Consider the following 16,101-nt stretch of genomic DNA (forward strand, 5'->3'; position numbering starts at 1 on the left):
ACTGCACAGTTCTATTAGCTCTGCATCAGTGATATCCCCGAAAGTTACCCTTTAGGGCCACCTAGGTGCTGCATACAGCATTCTCTTTAGCTACCTATAACATTAACTATTTAGCTATGTGTTTCCTGCAGATCGTAAACAAAATTTCTAAGATGGACATTTTTATCTGAAATGCTACATACCTAACTTTTAACACTTCTTCATCCTTCACAGAATGAGCAGAGGTATAGACAGGTTCTAATAGCAGAGGGAAAGCAGGGAGGAAAGGAACCCAGACTTCATCTCTTCTGGATAATCTTAAATCTCAAAGTATCATGCATCAAGTGTCAATCACCACCACCATCATCATCATCATCATCGTGATTTCAGATTTATGAGCCCACTTTTTCAGAAAGGTTCAGAAGGCACAATCATACCCTTCTGTGGTCCTCATTCCCTGCCCCCTTCCCCCCAACACCACATCTTGTTTTCAACTGGGTTAGCAAGGCTGGGGCAAGAAACAACCCTTGGATTCTCTAGTCAGATCATTTCCTGTTGTGCTCAGTGATGAGCCAGCTGCTCTAAGCAGTTAATGACAGTTAATTACTTTCTTTTCTTAGATAAGGTGTTTCTGCAGCCCTGCTGTAGGCCTCAGGGTCAGAAGCTAGTGGGTACAAATAAGGCCCTATTAACCTTAATTACCCAGTTCCAGGGGCTCATTATTTCTTCTCTAAAGTCTTCAGTATCATATAAAAATGTCTGCCAGCTCTCCTGGGATATCTCACAAGTGTGTAGGACCAATTCTGTGCCCTCTGGGTACAGCTGCGACCCTGTAATCCTGGACTGGGTCCTATCAGGGTTGTAAGGCTACCTTGATCCCCGATCACCCAACCATCTCTTGTTGGACAAAACAGTTTCAACTGATACCTGAACTTGTTCTGAGAGAATGCTGCCCCAGCTGTGAGAGAGCTCCTATGTGACCCTCAAGCTATAAAAAGCTACCAGAGACCAAAATACTAATGCATTCCAATATTCAACCTGCAACAGCAGTCTTGCTTATTGTACAAATGGGTAAAGGGAAGGTAAGTTGGTTTCCAGAGGAACGTGTTGGGTTGGAGATGCCTGGAGTGCCTGAAACAGAGCTAAGGACCAACTCTCACGTTCTCTACCTAGAAACCCCAGGGATGTACACACAAAAGAAAACGCTGAAAGAAGGACAAAGGATGACCCATTGCAACAACAATAGTCACACAAGACACTATGTCCAAATTGAACTTTACTACAACTTTTGGTGCAGGGGAAAGTGGAGGAGGGAAGGGATAAGTGGTAGAAAAGCAAAGGAGTAGGTAACAATGTTTGACAAGAAATGTACTCATTACCTTACTCGTGTAACTGTAATGCCTTTGATAGCATCTTTGCAATAAAAATAAATATTTTTTTAAAAGGCTTGAGGAAAGTACATAGTTCCAATTCTCCATCTTAGTGTTGGCTCCTTCATAATGAATTTGAGTTTCTAAAAATGAAATTTGTTACTCAAAGATTTTCAATATGTGGGAATTCTTATTGTTCATCTCTTGATCAAAATCAAGAACAAAACTGGTGAAATACATAATGAAATAACAACGGAAAGTCACTACCAGAAGCATCATGAGAGAGAAATATGAAAAAGAAAACCAACCATTTAATACTCTTTAAGATACAAGTCCATTTGGCAGCCTGTCAGACAAGAATCAACCCTGATAATGCAACCAGTGGTCTGACCATCACAAAGTTAAATTTCATGCAAAATATATTCACTAAAATCCTAACAAGAAACTCCTCAGCATATTATGAGTTCGAATCCAAAGAGGAGACTAGAATCAAATGAAGTATTGTCTATTTTGGAAAATATGTTAATTTTCTTCTGGTAATAATTTTAAAAATCATAGGTTTTCTTTTCCAGGTAATTACTTTAATGAATCAACTGGGGTTTTAAGAAATGATGAAATGAGTTCAATTTGGTTTCAGGTTCAGCAAAATGAGATCATTCATTCTGGTTTTGGTTCAGTTGAGGTCAAGTCTCCTGTCTGAAACCAACTAGCAGTAATTAGGATAATTTTATTTTCATGCCCTTTACTTCCCTCATTCTTTCTTTCTACTTTCCTTTCTAAACATGCGTGGCGCTTTTTCTTTGGAACCCACTGAACTTCTGTGTTGTGTAATAACATCTTTTCCCCTCATACAAAGAGAACTTATTCTCAGTTCTCTGCATCTCAGGAAGGACTACTAGAGTAAGAATTTTCTTTCCTTCATATAGCTGGAGATACTGATTAACCCAAAATGTATTAACCCTTTTGTTTATGCTTTTGCATTCATGAAACCAAAGTAACACATGCTACCACCATGCTGATGACAAACTAGCAAACAGTCTGAAAGTAATGTGTTCTCTAAATACAGTTGCCCAGAGTGATGCTTAACCCAGCTCAAGAACCACGCTAACTAGCAAATATATGGTACACTGGAAAGCAGTTTCCAAGGCACAGTCCAGATAGAAAACTTGTAAGATCAATGGTAGTAAGGTCAATGTACAGTCAAGAGCTGGTGGCTCACACCTGTAATCCTAGCTACTCAGAAGGCTGACATCTGAAGATTGCGGTTCAAAGCCAGCCCAAGCAGGAAAGGCTGTGAGACACTTATCTCCAATAAACCACTCAGAAAACCAGAAGTGGTGTTGTGGCTCAAGTGGTAGAATGCTAGCCTTAAAGGCTGAGGGACAACGTGCAGGTCCAGAGTTCAAGCCCCATGACCGACATAAAAAAGGACAATGTACAGAAGAAAAACTTGACTTATTTAATATTTTAGAATTATCATATAAAATTGAATTGAATTCAATATTCTGCCTATTGGAAGAGACAGTGTCTTTCTAGATATAAGTAGAGTAAGCTTTCACATCACTCTTACCTGTTATGGTGGCTTTGTTGATGGATGGTTGGTTGCACATGGGTGATCTTCTGACAAAGAAAAAAATACAAGGCAATAAATTGTGGTGTTTGTTGTTTGGCGCATTCTCCAAGTCATTTCACATGCATATTTTAATTTAAAAGATTTATATTTTTACATTAGGACACTCAAATATTTCTTTTACACTGGACAGTCAGGTTCTTGGGTGTATTATATTATGGCTTGGATCACAGATGAGAATGAGACAGAGATCAGAGAGAGAGAGAGAAAAAGAGAGAGAGAATCAGAGAGGAGAGTGAGGGAGGACAGAGACTGGAGAATAGACAGGGGAAGGAAAAGGAAAAGGAGGGAAGGGGAGGAAAAGGAAGGAAAAAAATGGGTAAAATCACTGAACTGTAGATAGAGCTGATGTACTACCACAAGAATGTGATAGAAGAGGAAATTCTCATTAATTAACTATATTTAATTAAGGCCTTACACACTTGTGAGAAAAAGTATTAAATTTACAGATGTATAAAAATATAGTATTATACAATTTATTTTGGAACAAAGTCTTATAATTGTTTCTATTTTGTCTAAAGTAAATGATTCTTGTAAACTACCCTACAATTAGATAGGGAATTTAAACTTTTCCATTTCTACTTTCTTATAAGGAAAGAATTCTGAAATTATTAGAGGAGAATATTAACAATTCATCTAAGTAGATGGTATAGAAATTTTACAAATAGGGCTGGGAAGGTGGCTCAGTGGTAGAGCGCTTGCCTTGCATGCATGAGGCCCTGGGTTCGATTCCTCAGCACCACATAAGCAAAAAGAAAAAAAAGCCAGAAATGGCGCTGTGGCTCAAGTGGTAGAGCGTTAGCCTGGAGCTGAAGAGCTGAAGGATAGTGCCCAGGCCCAGAGTTCAGGTCCCACAACTAGACAAAAAAAAAAAGAAAAAAGAAAAAAAAAGAAATTTTACAAATATTCTAAACCAAAGGTACCTTAAAAAGATATTCTTCTCTGATTTTTCCCAAATATTTTTTAACTTCTACAAGGTGATTACAAACACTTGGAAATTTAAAAAAAAAATCTTTGGAAGATGGCTGAAAATGATTTGAAGTGCCACCTTCCAAGGGCATATCTATGCCACACAATGTCTTTCTCTTCCATATTTCTTTTTTTATGTGATTAACCTGTCATCCTTATCAACACCATACCATTGAATTAAGTATTTAATTAGTGCTCAATAAATTACATTGAAAAGAAAATCACTCATGAGATATTTATCAAATTTTTTTTAATATTTTGTAAAACTCTTACTGATAGTATATTCTTTATTTTTGGTGTACTGAGAATTGAACTCAAGGCCTCATTCTTGCTTGGTAGCTACTCTGCTACTTGAGCCACCCTGCCCCAGCCATTGCCTCCAGCTCATTTTTGGCCTTGGTTCTTTTCAAGGTAGGGTCTCACTTTATGTCCTTGCCAGCCTAGACTGTGAGCCTCCTACGTGTGCGTCACAGGGTTGCTGGGATGCCCAGCACCAGCCAGGAAATCTCATGAGTTATTTTTTTTGAGGGGGGGGGGCAGTCGTTGGTCTTGAACTTGGGACTTGGGCGCTGTCCCTGAGCTCTTCTGCTCAAAGCTAGGTACTCAACCACTTTGAGCTGTAGTGCCACTTTCAGTTTTCTGGTGATTACTTGGAGATAAGAATCTCACAGACTTTCCTGTCCAAGGTGGCTTTGAACCTTGGTCCTCAGATCTCAACCTCCTGAGTAGCTAGGTTTACAGGTGTGAACCACCAGCACCTGGCCTCATGAAAAATTTTTTACTATCTGGCTGGCCTTGAACCCTGAACTCCTGATGTGTTCTTCCAAAGTGCTTGAGTCACCATACCAAGCATAACCAGTGTCTTTTAAAGGATAGCAGTCTTCAAAACATCTTATGAATACTTTCAGGAATCCTGAAAAATATTTGAGGTTTTATGTGCGTGTGAGCATTTTCTAGTGGCTAGCACTTAATAGACAAACACTGACCTTGCGTCAGATGCTGTGCTAGATGAGCATTTTACATAAATTATCTCACTTAATCCTCACAACAAGCCTTAAGGCAGCTGGACTCATGGTTCTCATTTTACCAATGAGGACAATGAAGTTTGGGGAAGTTGAAAAAGTTGTTTTAAACACACACACACACACAAACCCTGAGAACCGAACTAAAGTAATATGCTTCTTGGGCTGCATCTGCTGTGTGGTCTTCTTGCTAGTATGTTTTCCGTAGCAGCTGAATAGACAACCACACAGATGTGCAGATGGCAGCAGCCCCTTCACTCTGCCCTGCTGAGATGGTAAAGTTCACAGCAGGGCTGGGGGACCCTGGGAGAAAGCAGTCTGGTTTTTTGTCATGTCTCATTGATTCCACTCCATTTCTGGCTCTCTGCCATGGTTCTTATATTTATTGGTATCAGTTTGGAGTTGAAATTGTTTGATTGAAAATGCACCAAGATTTACTCCTAACTTATTTCAGGTTTTCATCATAGAAGAAAATGGTAAAATAACTTGATAAATGCCTCCCATAATAACAAAAGAACAGGGCTGGGAAGGTGGCTCAGTGATAGAACGCTTGCCTTGCATGCATGAAGCCCTGGGTTCGATTCCTCAGCACCACATAAGCAGAAAAAGCCGGAAATGGTGCTGTGGCTTAAATGGTAGAGTGCTAGCCTTGAGCTCAGTGAAGAGGGACAGAGCCCAGGCCCAGAATTCAAGCCCTAACACTGACCAAAAAAACAAAATAACAACAACAAAAAACTAAACAAAAAACCCCACAAAAGAGTTAGTGTTTTGAACAGCTATTCTGAAATGGCTCTGATCTATAGACTTGAGGTTTACCTTTTTGCTGAGAATTTATTCTGATGGCATTGGGCATGTTTGGAAATAAAGTCGTTGACTAGAGAGAATTCAAACAATTTATATATTGATTTCTGCTGGGTTTTTTTTGTTCCTCTATGCAAATTGACTTTAGGAAAGATATCAAATGATATTTTTATACTTTTTTTTGTTTTGGAAAAATCAATGGTTGACTCATTACTAATAATATCCCCTTAACCTCAATCCTGTGACTGACGGGCAGGAGTCTGGCACCCCGGCAAGGAGCAGCAAGTAGGAAATATTAATCACTGACTCTAGGATGACATTGATATATCATTTTGTGAAGAATGATCCACAACTCACTTCTGGAATTAAAAAAAAAAAATCTCAAGGGCAAGAAAGAACAAGGTGATAAGAACCAGTGGTAGAAAATAAAAATAAACAACAAGCATCATGACATCCACCCAGGTTTTAGATGCACTCTTCTAGAATCCCTTTCTCTCCCAACCAATAAGCAGATTGTACATGGCAGCACAAACTCCAGCCTCAGTGTTAGAAATGATTTAAGGGTGTTGTAAATACCTAGCAGTTATAGTCTGATCCAGAGTCAGAAGGCCTGTGTGATTTCCTCACATCTCTCTGATCAACTCTCTGGCTCTGCAGATGTAAATGCTAGAACCCAGGTACTGACACATAAAGGAAACATTTTTTTTAAGTCTCTAGTTTGCCTTTTGAAGAGAAGATGTTGATTTCTCTAGATGAAATTTGAGACTAAAACATTGGAGAGTGACAGCCAATAGTTTCATTTCTCCTGCAGAGCTGGGACTTTCCAAATGTGAGGTAACTGTTCCTACAAGTTATGGAATGCCCAAAGCCCCAAGGACCACTGAGTTCTGCATCATAAAGTACAGCCACAATAAACAGGGTCCTCAAAGGACACCCTCAGGACTTACATGCTGAATTACCATTTTCCTTTTTCAGCCAATACGCATTTTCAAGGAAGTTTCTCTGCATTATGATAGGTACTAGATTTCATTCTACTTATTTGTATTGTGGAACTACATTGATATATATATATATATATATATATATATATATATATATATAAAATACTATATATGTATGTATACCTTCTTTATCACAGGAAGTACTTACACAATGGCTACAGATTTCCTAAACAGTAGAAATGTACATTTGAGAGCTAAATTACACTATTATGGACTAGGAAGTCCAGATTTTGCTATTTTTTCAGAAGTAATAATGCTGTAAAATTTTACATGCTTAGATTTACAGTAAATCCCAATAAGTTATTATTCACTGACTTTCTTCAGAAAGAAAGTAAAAAAGAAAGAAAGAGAGAGAGAAAAGAGAGAAAGAAAGAAAGAAAGAAAGAAAGAAAGAAAGAAAGAAAGAAAGAAAGAAAGAAAGAAAGAAAGAAAGAAAGCAGCCAGATGCTGATGGCTCATGCCTATAATCCTACTACTCGGGAGGCTGAGATCTAAGGATCCTGGTTTGAAGTCAACCCAAGCAGGAAAGTCTGTGAGACTCTTCTCTACAATTTACCATCACCAGCAACAAAAAAATTCCTGGAAGTATATCTGTATCTCATACTGGTAGAGCACTAACCTTGAGCAAATAAAGCTCAGGGACAGTGCCCAGGCCCAGAGTTCAAACCTCATGACCAAAAGAAAGAAAGAAAAAAGGAAAGAGTTTTGGTGATTATTATTAGTATGGTTTTTAAGTAATAACTATTCAAAAATAGCTTATCAGTTTCTGTTTTAATCTTGCAAACTTAGCTTTCACTTTTTAGCTTCTTATCTTCATCAAACCCCTAAAATTATCCAGACACCTATGACTCATATCTATATTCCTACCTACTCATGAAGCAGATATCTAGGGATTGAGGTTCAAAGCAGGAAAGTCCATGAGACTCTTACCCACCAAAACAAAAAACAAAAAAACAAAACCCTGCAGTGAAGCAATGGCTCAAGTAGTAGAGTTCCTATCTTGAGGGAAAAAAAGCTAAAGTATAGCATCCAGGCCTTGAGTTCAAGCCCCAGTACTGGTACACACAAAAACCCAAACTTATAATCACTTTTCATTTCAACTTTTCTTCTTTCAAAGATTTCCAGTGTAACTCTTTTCCAGCTGATGATCTGATAGTCAACAACAGCAAGAGAAACAGAGATTTGTGCCATGATATGGTGGGTGTTTTTCCAATTAACTGTGTGTTGGAATGACTAGGATAAACATGAGTTCACTTCAAGGGTTCATGAGACCATTTGTCAGTGGTTAACTTATGAGGTTAGCTAAAACTAAGTGTAAGCAACTGGGTAGAGGGCCAGGTGATTTCTAACAGATGGAATCACCATATTTATTTGTCACAGTGTTATTATTAACACTATCACTACAGAGTATTTATAGAAAATTAACAGGACCTCATCTGATGTGGTGTACGTGACTAGGTATGTGAGAGCAACCCAAGGAAGTCTAATAGATTACCCCAAGTTCAATTCAAATTGATGACAACTTAAAAGGGAGGAGGAAACCAAGTGCCAGAGGCTCACGCCTGTAATCCTCGCTACTCAGGAGGCTGAGATCTGGGGATCAAAGTTTGAAGCCAACCCGGGCAGCAAAGTCCCCGTGAGCCTCTTATTTCCAGTTAATCACAGAAAAAGCTGGAAGTGGCACCGTGGCTCAAGTGGTAGAACACCAGCCTTGAGCAAAAAATTGGTTCAGGGACAGTACCCAGGCCCTAAATTCAAGCCCAGGGCCAGAAAAAAATGGAGGGAGGAGGAGGAGGAGGATAACTTACTTATTAGGTGCTCGATCTTGCAAATTAGTTAATGCAGCAAAGTTGTTCCGTACAGTCCTCAGGCTGGCCAAGACCTATGAGAGAGAAAAAAAAGAATTCTTTAGATTTCTTGAGCTAGAATCCTTTTAAAGGCAATTAAAAGCATTTTAAGGGAAAACACAGTATTTTTCGTAACTTAGTTTTCTACAGAATAAAGAATCTCCCAATGCAATAAAATGTTTCAGCATCTATACAAAACCTAGAAGGTCACACTGCAAGTGTGTTCCAGAAATCCATCTCACTAAGGATGTAGCAAGTAGCACAGCAACAGTTTCCAAAGCATGCCTACATGTCTCCTTCACCAATTAGACAATCTATATGTAACACAATTACTTACATTTTATACAAATATGAAATAGCATACTATAAAATGTCAACAAAGTCTTAGCTTCGAGACCCCAAAAAAAGAAAAACAACCTCTGAATCTCTTAAAAAGAAATTTCACCAAGAATCCCATTATTTCAAGTCAGCGAGCTAACTAAGTCTGAAGTTGTTCTTTTCACCTTGGCCAGATGCTTCCTCTGGCTAACTCAGTCTTGTTTTCCTAGGTTAAGGCTATGTGAAGTAAGTGGGGATTACAAGAAGTCCTCCCAGAGGCATTTCTCATGTAAAAAGCAAGCTCCTGCTTGCTGTGTGCACAGTACCCAAGACATAGGGCTTAATACAAATGTACCGAATAAATGAATACATAGATGCAAAGCCAGCTACCCATGTGACAAGGCTGGAAATACAAGTTGCCACCTCTGAACCCCTGACAGTCAGTCCCTTCCTTCCAATTACAACTAGAAGGTGACCAAAGAATAGAAGTGACTGTAGGGCAAAAAAGTTATAAGAAGCTACCACCCCTTACTTTCTCTCAGAGTGGCTAAATTTACCTAGAGTGGAAGCCGTACTAGGCAGGATTGCAACTACCACATTAAGTGCTAGTCTAAAAGATAGAGTACAACTGTTGTGGTAGGTACTATATGGTGCTATACAACAAGTAAGACCGCCAGACTCTGACACTTAGAACCTTCTGACATGTGACCTTAAACAAGGTCTGTACCTCAGTTTCTTCAAGTGTAAAACTGGGACAACACTATTTATTCACTTCAGTACTGTTGTGAGTGTAGGAAATAACGGATTAGGAACCAAGGATGGTGCCTAGCAAGGGGGAAGTCATTTGGTGACCAGAAGCTCCTTCCAGCAACATTGTATTTGATGCTTAGTTTGGCACATAAGGAACTCCCTTACTGCCTAGTAATGGTAATACAAAGAGGATTTCAAATTGCTGATTGCTTTTTGGTTTCCAATCTGGAACCCTTTTTTTTTCTGAGACAAAAATGTTTCTGAACACTATTTAGTATTTTTTTTTTTGATGTTATAAGGCAAAGGGAGCTGTTCATGTTCTGGGACAGAAACAGCATTTTCCCTGAAGGAGTTAACAGTGCTTCCTAAGTAGTCAGTGGAAAAACCTGGCTCATTATTGCATACAAAGAACTCACAGTTCAGAAAGGTCGCAGTGCCTATGACGAAGTATCCAAATAGCTTACTGCTGACGTCAGATCACGCCGCCTTTCATTAGGCATAAAATTATTAATGATGCAAAAATAAGTTGGATAAATGACCTGCTGTCATTAAAGCATGCAGGCTTGATTTATCTTTTCAGAAGTGAACCTCAAGCACACTAAAAAAATCATTTTAAATGAGCTTATTGCATCAGCTAATTGATCCTTTTTAGACAAAAGTTTTAACCTCAGAGTTCTGAAACTGTAATAGCTGGATAAATACAAAAAATATTGTAATAATTCATGTTCGGTAAAAAACAGTATGCAGAAAACTCATGTTGGTGCTCATTTGAAAGTAAGTATTAGTTCACCAATGAAATATCTTCTGTGGAGTTTTTGCCTCTGTTAAAATAATAATGAAATTACAGCTGGATAGTTTTTGGTTTCAATTCAACTTTTGGTATTAATTTTGAACAATTTGTAATTTTATGCTACAGTGTAAGGAAAATGTCTATGAAGCAAAATAGTTAAGTAATTAAGACAAAATCAGAAATCAAGTGATTGCTATTCTTATTTACTGTTTTATTCTAGGGTGTCTCTTAAAGTTTGCTTTTACAAACAGTGTCATAGTATGTAATCTGTAAGTCAAATCATTTCCTGTATGTGCAAGTCTTAGATCATTGCTGTGTGTGTGTGTAAAAGAGAGAGAGTAGAGACAGACAGACAGACAGACAGACAGACAGAGAGATAGAGACAGAGACAGAGACAGAGACAGAAACAGAGACAGAGGGTGGTAGGACAAACTGTATTTTATAAATGTTTCAGTGTGTTTGCCAGTACCTTCTGTACTATGTCATATATGATACTTGTAAAAGTATAAATAAAAATTCTAGACAAATCTGGCCAGGCACTGGTGGCTAAAGCCTGTAATCCCAGCAACTAAAGAAGCCGAGATCTGAGGAGTGGTTCAAAGTCAGCCCAGGCAGGAAAGTCCATGAGACTCATCTCCAATAAACCACCAGAAAACCAGAAGTGGCGCTGTGGCTCAGTAGTAGAGCGCTAGCCTTGAGCTGAAGAGGTGAGGGACAGCGCCCAGGCCCAGAGCTCAAGCCCCACTACCAAAAAAAAAAAAAAATCTTAGACAAATCTAATCCTGGGCCTTGCTGACTAACTCTAGTGATTTTTATCACAAAGATTGTGTTTTTTGTGGGGTTTTGTTTGTTTGTTTGGTGTATGTGGGGGAGGGGGGGATATACTAGTCACAGAGTTTTTGTCCTCAAAGCTAGTGTTCTACTATTTGAACCACAGTTCTACTTCTAGCTTTTTGGTAGTTAATTGGAGATAAGAGTCTCACGAACTTTCTTGTGTGGGCTGGCTTTGATCCACCTCAGATCTCAGCTGCCTGTGTAGCTAGGATTGTATGAATGAGCCACTGGATCCTGATTTACAAGCATTGATTGGTTTTTTGTTGTTGTTTTGTTTTCGTTTTTTATCAGTCATGGGGCTTGAATTCTGGGCTTGGGTACTATCCCTCAGCTCTTCAGCTCAAGGTGAGTACTCTACCACTTGAGCCACAGTGCCACTTCCGGTTTTCTAGTGGTTTATTGGAGATAAGGGTTTCATGGACTTTCCTGCCTGGGCTTTGAACCGTGATCCTCAGATTTCAGCCTCCTGGGTAGCTAGGATTACAGGTGTGAGCCATTGGTACCCAGCTAAGCATTGTTTTTAAAACTCTCTTTTACCTTGAAGGATTCAACAGAGGCAAACAATTGCTATTGGCTGTGAGAGGGAAATGGAAGCAGGTTACAGGAGCTCATGAGCTGGGTTCCCCTGGTCTTTGCAGTGTTCTAGGGTCGCTCTCACTCCCCTGAATTCAGCCATCCAATAATTCTGCTGGAACTATATGTTTCTTTCCTGTCACTGACTTACAGCTCAGTAGAAGAAAACTAAGCTCACTACTTTCTCCTTTTCCCTACCAAGCAAAATGTAGCTGGTTAAGGTCTTTAAGGGCAGAAATGATACCAATTCTAGTTCATGGGTCGGGATGTTATTTATACACACTGTTTTTCATGTTTCTTGGATGCTTTTAAACATTTCTTTAATCAAATAGGATGCATTGAACTTCGTAGGAAAAGAAGGACTTCATTAAACAGTTAAACAACTGAACACAATAGACTTGTGTTATTTTTCAGTTTGTACACACTTTATCCCACCAGGTGGCAGTAACACACTGATCATGGTAGGGTTGGTGCTCAAGGAATGTTTCCCTCCTGAATGAAAAAGAGCAGGGGGGATTATTTACAATATAAAAAGGTAATTTTGGTAGGACCCCAGTTCCTCATACCTGTCATCCTAGCTACTCAGGAGGCTGAGATCTGAGGATTGTGGTTTGATGCCCTTCTGGGCAGGAAAGTCCATGAGGCTCTTTTGTCCACTTAACCACCTGAAAACTATTAGTGCTTCTGTGGCTGGAAGTGGTAGAGTGCTAGCCTTGAGCAAAAAGCTAAGGGACACAGTCCCCAGACTCTGAGTTCACATCCCACGACTGACAGAAGGAAAAAAAAAAGTAATTTTGGTTGAAAAGGAAATCCCTTTCCAAGTTATGTTTTGGCTGTTTTCTCTGCCTTTTCAGTTACTGGCAGTTTCACATGGTTTCACCTAACAAGAACTTAGATGTCTAGAAGAATGTTGATTGTGATTTACATTAGAGCAACTGAAATGAGATGACCATCTTGATCCATTGCCTGATAGTGGTTTCAGCAACCTTAGGTGATGAATTCACCTGAATGGTGCTGCTGGGTAAAATGGGAAAGGTGTGGAAGACATTAGAAAATACTGGCTCTGGGAACCAGAGGGTCATGCCTGTAATACTAACTACTCAGAAGGCTGAGATCTGAGGATCATGGTTTGAAGTGAACCCGGTTTGAAGCCAACCTAGTTTGAAGCCAACCCAGACAGAAAAGGCTGTGAGACTCTTATCTCCAATAAACTACTTAGAAAAGGCCAGAAGTGGAGCTTTGGCTCAATTGGTAGAGTGCTAGAGCGAGCACAGAGAAGCTCAGAGACAATTCCCATGCCCTGATTTCAAGCATGGTTAACTTCAACTACCAACTGAATGAGAATGTTCTACAATGCTAACACAGCTGCTACATTTTTTTTGCTAAAAGTATCCAGATGATGCATTTTGGCTACAATAAAGGTAAAGCCAAGTGGTTGTTCCTACCTGGTATTTTAAAATCAAACATACACACATAGCCTTAGTCTGAATTGTGGGAGAGACCCAGTATTTGGGTCTTTCACTTCATCAAACGTTTTGCCTTTTATTGCATAGTATGCTTCCAGATGAGAAGAGAGGCCACAGAGTTTTGCAAAGTGGACAAATCTCAAATAGAAAGACTATTGGACCAGAGGCAGCTGATGATGGAGAAGGATCCTCTGGTATGTGACTCAATGTTGTGTGTCATTTGGCCCCTAAGATCCTGGCTTCATTTTTGCTCACAGGGAGGAAATTCAGGCAGGGTCAGAGGGGCCTGAGGTGTTCTGCGTTCCCCTCAACACCCAGCCTTCATGCCTAAGGAAGAACTCATACCAAAACACTGCAGAATATTTCTAAATGAACAAGCTACTTAAAGATGACATGTTTTCACAGGGATTGAAGGGATTTTGAACTTACATGAGAAAGGCTAGGAAACTGGAAATGGGAAAGAAGTTAAACAGCAGCAGTAAGAATCTAACTCTGACAATTTTTTTTTTTTGCCAGTCCTGGGGCCTGGGCACTGTCCCTGAGCTTCTACTCTACCCCTTGGGCCACAGTACCACTTCTGGCTTTTTCTGTGTATGTGGTACTGGGGAATCAAACCCAGGGCTAGGCAAGCACTCTACCATTAAGCCACATTCCCAGCCCTAACTCTGACAATTTTTGGCCATTAGAATGATAGAGATACAGTATGATTCTTTCTGAAAACTGAGTCTGTCGAACATAGTTTAAGTTTCAACGCCACTCAACAAAGGGGAATAGATCTTTGTATGACTTCCTAAATTCTCTGATAACTGAGGATTTTATTCTCTGCTTTGCAGAAAAGCATGCTTTGCAAAGAACATATTTTGGAACAGTACTCAGGCATAAAGAAATAGGGAAGATGACAGAGACATGGGTTTGGGAGAGGTTTTTGACCATTGAAGACAGTGAGGGTTAATTAATTATAGGAGTCATAAGAAGGAAATAATGCACATAAAAGACACTTACGCAGACGTTTTTGGTTTTGGGTTGGTTTTTTTGTTTGTTTGTTTTTGCTTTTTTTAAACTGGGCTTGAACTCAGGGCCTTACACTCTCACTTGGTAGTTTGACATCGTACCACTGAGCCACAGCTCCACTTCTAGCATTTGTTGGCTAAGTGAAGACAAAAGCCTCATGGATAAACTTTTCTGCCTGCCTTGGTTTTGAACCACAATCCTCAGAGCTCAGCTTCCTGAGTAGCTACAATTACAGGTGGACAAACATATCTTTGAGGAGTTATTACTTAGGCAAACAGGACTTAGCAGAAGGCCACTGGTAAACTGAGGCTATTAAACTGATAAACTGGGCCTTCTGTCTCCCCTACTTTTCCAAAGACGTTCTAATGGTGTGGAGATTTAATATATGTACTGGTGGAGCTTTTTAAATCTTGTATTCCAGGAGCAGTCTACTTATGGAAAGGAATCTGTACTCTCTGAACCAACAAGCAGCTTCTGCAATGTAAGTTAGTAGCTTAGCTAGTTGTAATGAAACCTTCTAAAATCATCTAAGAAACATTTTGGGTATCAGGTGGGACTGCATATTGCACAGAGTTGTTATTTATTTAAAGCATCAATTTCAAGAGTCTCATCCCATGTCTTTTTTATTCCAATAGTTCGTTAGGGTTAGAGGAACATAGCTTACAACGTGGAGTACGTATCTGGAATGTATAAAGCCCTTGGTTCAATCCCCAATACTACACCATCAATCAGTTAATTAATCAATAAATATATAAAATACTAACATAGACTAAATGACATTTTACATATAAAAACCACATAAACATCCTAGTATAATGAGACTCAATTTGTTTTTTGGTGATTATAGGTACCTTACAGTTGTTCCATTATGTAATAAAACAATAATAATACTTTAGAGACTTTAGGTAAAAATAACAGTAGTCACCTGAATAAGCTCAAATTAGAATAACTGACTCTAAATGAGTGTGCTATACTGTTTTATAACTGTTCACCTAGCTTACAGCTCTTAGATACTTTAAGTTCTCAATAGCAATCAATTAGAAAGTCCATTTTATAAAATTTTGCCTAGAGACAATATGATTAAATAGGCAAACCTTTTGGATACAAAAATATAAATACTAAAAAGATGTAATAGCCTTCAGAAAACTCTTAAGCAATATATATATATATATATATATATGATATGTATATGCACACACATTAACCACCTGAAAGAATAGAGTGATCATATTCAATTTTGTTTAAGTACTGGGGATAGAGCTCACAGCTTCCCATATACTAGGCAGTGCTCTGCCTGCAACTCATATTTTAACCCCTCTTACACATTAGGTAAGCCTATAGATTGTTTAAACTTCTTACCCAAATAATAGCCCTAATAAAATTTCAGAAATATTTAAAAGGTAGAAGAACTAAATATAATTTCAATATCTAGATACTACTATTACTCTAAGATGATGGCATCTTAGAGCTAAAATAGCACATTCATCTATACATAACTCCACCATAGCCCCCAGAATTTTAGATTTAATTGGCCAGAGGTGCAGTATGGACACTGGGATAAAGAATACATGTGACTCACTTGTAGTCGGGTTTAAGAAGCACTATTTACACAAAGAATATTGGATCATTAACCTTTTCATGAATATACAACAACATTTTAGATCATTTTATCACCTTGTATCTATATCACAAGGTGAAGGTGGTTTTATTTTTGTATTCCTAAAAGGAATGAACTAAACT

At 38.8% G+C, this 16,101-nt stretch overlaps 1 protein-coding gene across 10 annotated transcripts in view; it reads right to left on the reverse strand.

Moving 5' to 3' along the window:
• Positions 1-16,101, reverse strand: part of Pde4d (phosphodiesterase 4D) — a 1,379,127-nt gene that overhangs the window by 183,663 nt on the left and 1,179,363 nt on the right. For all 10 annotated transcript variants that reach the window (XM_070041218.1, XM_070041216.1, XM_070041220.1 and 7 more), the window contains 2 exons: positions 8,581-8,654; positions 2,920-2,969 (listed from right to left, as the gene is read on the reverse strand). In XM_070041218.1, the coding sequence (XP_069897319.1) occupies positions 2,920-2,969; positions 8,581-8,654 (124 nt within the window). The remainder of the gene's footprint in view (positions 1-2,919; positions 2,970-8,580; positions 8,655-16,101) is intronic.

This window comes from Dipodomys merriami, unplaced genomic scaffold (assembly GCF_024711535.1).
Source record: "Dipodomys merriami isolate MVZ:Mamm:240054 unplaced genomic scaffold, mDipMer1.0.p SCAF_30, whole genome shotgun sequence".
Lineage (NCBI taxonomy): Eukaryota > Metazoa > Chordata > Mammalia > Rodentia > Heteromyidae > Dipodomys > Dipodomys merriami.